This window comes from Austrofundulus limnaeus, unplaced genomic scaffold, assembly GCF_001266775.1.
Source record: "Austrofundulus limnaeus strain Quisiro unplaced genomic scaffold, Austrofundulus_limnaeus-1.0 Scaffold3, whole genome shotgun sequence".
Lineage (NCBI taxonomy): Eukaryota > Metazoa > Chordata > Actinopteri > Cyprinodontiformes > Rivulidae > Austrofundulus > Austrofundulus limnaeus.
This window is the reverse complement of record NW_013952405.1, coordinates 1,175,226-1,182,922: the sequence shown is the minus strand read 5'-3', so window position 1 is coordinate 1,182,922 and position 7,697 is coordinate 1,175,226. Positions and strand designations below refer to the sequence as shown.

General features: G+C 36.9%; 1 protein-coding gene across 1 annotated transcript in view; it reads left to right on the top strand.

The window, feature by feature from the left end:
• The window catches only part of LOC106523327 (poly(rC)-binding protein 4), a gene marked incomplete in the record, with an annotated part of 67,879 nt that overhangs the window by 55,589 nt on the left and 4,593 nt on the right, over positions 1-7,697 (top strand). The window contains 3 exon segments of the mRNA XM_014016716.1: positions 4,976-5,017; positions 5,123-5,198; positions 5,704-5,753. Coding sequence (XP_013872170.1) covers positions 4,976-5,017; positions 5,123-5,198; positions 5,704-5,753 — 168 coding nt within the window.

Sequence of the window (7,697 nt, the reverse complement as noted above, 5' to 3'; positions counted from 1 at the left end):
CCCTGCACAGAGCAAGGATCATCATCATAAAGACATCATGAGGAGGCACAACCCTTAACAGAAAAACTAAAAACCACACAAGGGAAGATGAGGGGAAAAAACAAAAACATTATATTATATCAACAATGTGATACACCATGGTATTTATAAAAAAAAAAGCCTCTGCATAGAGCACATTTATTAGCCAGAGAAGTAAGTGAGTTTAGGGGATCATGTATCTGAAGACATGAGTGTTGTATGCACTTGTGTAAATATCTGAAAAATGAGCCCAAAGAATCGAGTGTAGCTGCCATTGAGTGAAAACTGATATCGACAGCTTGTATCTGTGACATTGTTCTTTTAGTCACTAAACAAATTTCATGACCACGTGTGATTTCCTGCTTCTAAACAAAATTATGTGATACTTGAACTCCATGAGGCAGAACCTCACCCCTAACCCAGAGAGGTCAATCCACCCTTTTCAGATTTACGAAGTATTAGCTCCATATCAGTAAACTTGGCTGTGTCCCGGTCGAGGTGGGCCGGGTCCTTGGTAGACTGGGAAGACCGAAAAAGTGTTTGTGAAGGTAATATTTGAAGAACGAATTGACCCGCCGTAGGTGCATTTTTATTTGGTGGGTTTTTTTCCTGACGAAAATAATATTTTAAAAACATGTCTATACAAATTATAAAAGTTTTAAAAACACAACTGCTTGAAAATTTAAAATTTTATACCGCCATATTTTTTATTTAAAACTTCTTGTTTTCTCTTGCTTCGTCCGCCATTACCAGCTTAAAAAAATTTCATTTGGGCCACAATGCATTATGGGATATGGTGGGCCGGGAAGGATCCATCGGACTGGTCCTACAATTCAAGCCAAAGGAAGGACGCATTTGTCGGCCGCATCGGAGGAGTCTTCAGCTTTGGACAGCCTCCATYGCAGYGCTGTGACATATGCAGCCGACAAATTTGGCCTTCAGAGGACCCGGCCCCCAGTTTTGGACACAGCCCATGACTAATTAATAGGTATTGAAGTGTAGGCTGTTGGCGGCCAACTTAAACTGAGTTGACACCAAAAGGTAATTAGTTGTTCTTCCAGTGATTACTTTTGGAGCATAGAAKTCATCCAAGAGGTGGCAGAAAATGATCGGCTACTAAGGGAACAAGAACATAATTTGTACAATATGTTCCTCAAAATCTGTTATTTGTCAACATGGTAAAAAGACCAAACTCATCTGTCTGACAAATGAAAGATTGGACCTGGAAAACAAAAGCTGCAATTTTGGCAGCACTTTACATATTTTAGTTGCAGAAACTTTGATGACAACCTTATTTTGTTGCGATRTACAAGCTTTTAAAACCTTTCTTCTGATAGTTTCAGTCCCTCTTCTGAAGAGCTGTATCACTCTTTTAATTTAGCAAAATTTCATTACAAAAAAACGTCTTTTTTTTTGTTCTGTTGGGTAAGTATTTCAGGTTGTTGTCCTCCTGATCTCATTTTATRTCACTGGGTTTCATATTTAGTTCTAAACTTGTTTTCGAATGTCACACAGCGAGAGGGAACCGCTGTCATGTTTTACTTTTGAATGTTTTTAGTTAGCTTTCAGGTTTAAGTTGAGAGCCTTTTAAAATTATTTCACTCTACAAAAGAGTTGTTTTTTTACATATAAAACCAGTGTCAGACAGACTGTAACTTAACTCTGAGCATTTCACAAACATTTGTCTTTTTCTGACGTTCTTTTAGCATCGTCATCCTCGCCGGTTTTGACAAATGGGGCTTTACCTGATTCAGTGAACAGCTTGTGCTTCGCACTGGAAACGCTCCAGATTTCTGCTGGTTAAACTTTACACCTGACTTCTCTCACTGCTGCAGCCTCAGGGTTTCTTTGCTACAAAACGTCTTGATAAAATTAGAAAATGCTGAACTCGGACATAAATGTGTTGTAGCTCATTTAAAAATTGTTTTGATTTCAGATTCTCTTTAAAAGCTTCGTAAATGTAATCACTCTCTCACTCACTTGTTTTTTCAGATCAAGAGAGTGAAAAAAATGTGCACAGTTCAATTTAGCAGTTTTTTTTGGCATGTTTTATATATTTTACTTAAATATTCTGTCTGTATTTAAACTAAATTTAAATTTATTTATAATATAAAACTTTTTGAATATATTTTAAAGGGTATATGATGTTACAATGTCATTCCCTTGTCAAAAACATACACAGAGAGTTGCTTTGACTCAGTCATATATGTTTGAGAAATCCTTGAATCTCCTGTGGAGCCATGTGGAGCTGCCTAAATGCTTGCTGGTACAAAACACCACCTATTTACACAAAGCTGCTCCCTGGAGCTCAGTCTGCAGCCAAGCTCCTACAGAGCACCCTCTCCCAAAACGTTATGAAGATGCACTGAAGTGGGAATGTTAGAAATGGTAGGAGGTTCTTAAAGAGACAGGTCAATTTCAAGGCATTTAGAACAGCTATGATGCAAAGTCAAATTTATTTTTGACATATAAAGCATTTTTCCAACGACTGAAGCTAACATAGTCACTTATTTGTGGTATAGAACTGAACTATGTGCCTGGAAAATACATAATACCCCCCCACCCCACCACCACCAGCAGCAGCATTTAATATTTCAGATCAGGGTTTTCAAATATTTTGAGCAGGTCTACAGACAGACTGTGAGTTTGTGCACGCAGAATGACCAGGGCGCTGGCAAAATCCAAAGTTCAAATAAAGTTGAATAAAATAAAGAGGGCTGAAGTGGCAGCAAAACTTTCAGTCTCAGGGAACATGGAGGACAACCACACTGAATGAAAACAGTACAATGATCAGACGCAAACTGAACACAGGACACAGAATACAAAGGCAAACTAATTAAGGACAACAAGAAACACCTGGAGGAGACAAAACAGGTGAGCAAGGGTGGGGCAGAGATACACGGGGAACACTGAAACACTAGAAAGCTAAGGAAAATGAACACAGATCATGACACAGACAGTTACTACTAAAGATAAATCAGTCATACTTCCTTTTTTATACTCAAACAACTTGACATAATATCAAACAGTATACACTTTATACACCTCTTTACAAATAATAACTAATTTAAAATAAATATTCATCCTAAGTTACAGGAAAGAGAACTGGATTATTTTTGAGACCTTGTAAGTGGCTTTTAGTTTGGCTTGATTTGGACCTAAATGAGTCCTCTACGTCTTGGATGTGAACCGCTCATAATTGGTTTGAAAGAAAAACAAATGTCAGCAGTGCAGCAGCAGAAAATGATTTGTTACTTCAGCCTGAGGTCAGAGTGCATCAGTTAAATAATGGTTGATAATTAAATAATAAATCCTTAGTTTTGTAGAACTGCAATTATGCTGAAGACTGATTTTTTTTCTACTTGAGTTTCTTTAACTTTATTAGAACTGTGAATCACTTTTTGGAAACTAAAGATCATAATTTATTTAAACCATTATTTTCATGCTCGTTTCAGTTTTCCTCTTTGTGTATTAAATAATTCTTAAAGTGATAGTTCAGTTCTTTTCTAGTGGAGTTCTATGGAAAGGTAATGAACAGTTAATATMTTATCTATWKGAACAACCACAGTTTGGAAAACTTGACTTTAAACCTGACCAGATCAACAAAGCTTAGTGAGGACAAGAACTGCTGGTTTAAAACAACTCCAATCTTAACATTTTCATAGCTGTTCATGTAAACGCTYTTTTATAAACCTTTACACCACCACCGGTTTCTCATTACCTGATTCTTTATTGTGATTCTTTGTTGTRAGAGAAAATTGCAGAACTTCCAACAGTAATATTATATTCTTCTTTGTCTTTAAACTGCTCCCAATAACACATCATCTGCATCCAAATTCACTTCCTACCAGCACCCTGCTGGTGAACAGACCCAAAGACGATCAGATCAAACTGATCCAATAAGACAGTCATATGATCTAAAAAAACTTTCGTGGATCCAATTAGACGGTTGTAGTTCCTCATGTTTATAAAGGCTGAAGTTTTACACCGGATGCCACAATCCTCACCATTAAYCTGGGGTTAGGACCGTCACAAAAGGCCCCCTCTAATGGCTGATTTTTTTTCCCTGCTAAATTAGCCATATAATGCAAAGCTGAAACAAATGCAAAAGTTCACTTAATCACATTGTCTTGAACTGATGTGAAAATAACTGTAATTTAAATCACTTCAGGAGAACAACAACAACAAACCATTTTGGTCTTTTCCACACTCAAGACCATTCGTTAGCTTGCCTCATTTACTGAGGTTTTTCAAAGAGCWATCTMCAACAGATAAGATGTTAAAACCTTACCATGGAGCACTCTTCAAAATATTTAAACTGTCCCTTCATTTGACATTTCTCTTAAGTTAACTTTGATCAAATATTTCATTACACCAAAGAAAAAAATTTGAATTATCTGTTTTTCTAAGCGATCGGAAAACTTAATGCAAATGCCAAGCCATTCTCCCTGACACACACATATTTCAGACATTCTGCCGGCTATATGTATGTCTACATTTCAAAAGAAACACATTTATTTTGTCGGGTTAGCCTCCTACACTCTGACTGTTCATACTGAGGTGTGTAAGTTGTCCTGAGGAACAATCTGCAGGAAGAGGTTTCCCAATGAAATTTTTATGAGACATTTTAAAGCTGTGGGCACCACATGGAAAATGCCATCAACCTCTATTGGGCTGAATGCGCTGAGGAATATTAGGAAAAGATTTTTCTCCATCAGGTCAAATAAAACCTAAACTACTGCCCAGCATTTCACTGTAACCCAAACAGGAAATGAACAGATTATTTTTACTTTAAGGGTGAAAATGGGCCCAGCTGCTTTCATCCTTTTGCTTTAGAACCTGGCGTGTATTGACGGAGAAGCACTTTCATTAGGAAGCTGCAGATTTATTCTGTGAGGGTTTTGTTTTTTATATTATCATTTACCTAATGTACACTTTTATTATTTTTTTCTTTCAGGCCTACACCTTGCAAAATCAATACGGCATTCCACACTCAGAGGTAAGACAGTTTTTGCGGAAGGATTACATTTCAGTAAAACCTGAGAAGTTTATGATCTAGAGTTTCGCTGAATCAAGCTTTTTTTTCTGCTCTTTTGTTCTACAGCTGGCCAAGCTGCACCAGCTGTCAGTGCAGCAAGGCCTGAGCCCCATCGCCCAGCCCGCCTCGACAATCATGCCTGGTATGTTCACCGTAATAAGACTCGGGTGGTTTTCTTGATTGTTCTCCGTTGCTCCGACAATCAGTCACGATGCCTTCTTTTTTTCTTTTTTAAACTCCATCTGTAAGAAAACATGGCTGTTTAACCTGCCCACAGGTGCCAGAAGTAAAGGATCGCTGTTATTAGCGGTGCTGATTAGGAGCTTTTATTGGTTAGCGGGGAGGAGACGAGGCTTCATTGCTCYCTTATATCTGCCAGTCGGAGAGAGAAACGATTATATGCAATGATGTGTTCTGCAGCGTCAGAGAACTGGGAGCCAGAAAAGAATGAGTGCCGTGTAAAACATCAGCCCATTAAAATGGAAATGAACTCCTTTACTATATCTGGCAGTTTTCTGCTGAAAGGGTTTTCCCAGCATGTCGGGGGTTGTTTGTACAACTTGGCTAACTGCAGGAGCTGAATTATGATTTAAAATCTTTGAWGTGTCAATTTTTATTCACTCAACTCTTGTGTTTTCCCTCATCAGGGATGGACTCAACTTCTCAGACATCTCAGGAGCTCCTTATTCCCAACGATGTAAGAGAAATCGACACGCAACTTTAGGCTTTTCTTTTTCCTCCACCTCAGATTTGATTTTACATCCAAACAGCTCCACAGCACGTCGAGCTACGTACACAAAGAGGATGCAGTGAGACTTCAAAAAGAGATGAAAGCCGTGTCGACAACTAACTAATTACCCCTCATTATTCTAACCTCAAACTACACCAAGGTTAAAGGGATTTTTGAGCTGATATGGATCCTTTCGGGTGATTGTGTGGGCTGCAGTAGCAATGTCTTAGAGTGACTCCCATGAGCGATGAGTAAATCCTCTCATGTTTCCTGACCTACTTAGAAGCTGTCTGCTGTCAAAACAGCCAATAAGAAAACAGAGAAGGATCCTTTCCCTCCTCACTTAGTCTCCGCCAGGGTTTGACGTGCAGACTCTCTGATCTGAGAGCAGAAATCACAGCGAAATGAAAATAATGAGCKCTGCGTTAGGTGCGGCTGCTTTGGTTAGAGAATGGCATCTGTAGGTCGGAGCATCACCTGAACAGTGAGAGGATTTAACACTGGAATCAACATATTTGTGATATACTTGTTATTTTGAGTTTAAATATTCAGAAGAGCAGTTTTTAAATGAGTAAAATGATCTGAATATTAAAAAATGCCCAAATGTTTATAATACCTAACCCTATCTTCACCATGTGGCATATATTAATAAAAAACCAAACTGGATTTTTGGTCAATTTTGTAACTTTTTCTAAATTGTACGTATAAATTGTTTGCACATTTGCTGCTCAGTCAAGGTCTGCTGCCTCACTTTTTGACATAAAGGAAAATAAAAACATCTCATCTCTCCCAGCGTTTGAACAAAGGCATCCTCTCAATTTAAATTTTTGCTTATTTACTCGTAAAGTTACATTTTTTATATCAAAAAGAGTAAACACCTCATGCCTCACCTTTAAAAATGTAAAACCCACTTTGTACCCAAGTGAACAGAACAGCCGTGCTTGTCCTCAGGCATTATTCCATGATAAGACAGTGTATAATATGTCTGCAGGGCATAGATGCATTTGTTGATTAAATTTGCAATGTCTGTGTTGTTTTCTTGTTTTTTTAGGGGCGCCAGTGGCTAGTGGGAAAAATCTTAGCTTACAATTTGGTTTATTCAAAATTTAATATCACTTTACAATTGGGATAAATARATAACTAATAAATAGTTAACAATGCAGGTTTTAATTAGAGTGTAAAAATTTCTAACACGTTTTATTTATGTCGCAMAAGATAAAAAATATAACGCTGACTCGTGTTTTGCCAAATAGTGAGCTGAGTAATCTGTAGTCTCTTATAGGTATTCTTAATCATTTAAATGTTAAATGTTTGTGAGTAAATAACGTCTGGCAGCACTATGAGTATTAACAACTACTAATATTACTAATAATTTGGGTAATTATTATTATTACTAATAATATTATAATATTACTAATATTATAATACTAGTATTAATGGTTACAAATTAGTTATTAAGTAAAAATACAAAAGTTGACCAACTAGCAAAATATAAAAATGATTTATGCCAGAATGAATGAAAAGAAGTGGCCAAATAGTGAGACTGGTTCATTGCTTTATAAAGTGTTTACAAACTCTATTCATAAAGCATTTTTTTACTTATTGTAAAGTGGTAACAAACATTTTTAATACATTCATTCTAAATAGCTTTATTTACTTTTGCAAAATGCAATTTATTTAAATTTCTATCAAGTGTTTTTTTTCTTTCTTTTTAAGTTTCCTCATTTTTGTGACAGCCTCTAACATAGACGACCTGTATTTAGCAGCAAAGTGATTCCRAACACTTGTTTGTTGTAAAGAGAGAGACAAAAAAAGTAGCAACAAAAATAGTTTCATAACTGCCTCCACTGTTTCAGTTTTCATTTAAACGTGAAGGATACAGCCAGATGTCTCAGCCGTGTCTAAATAGCC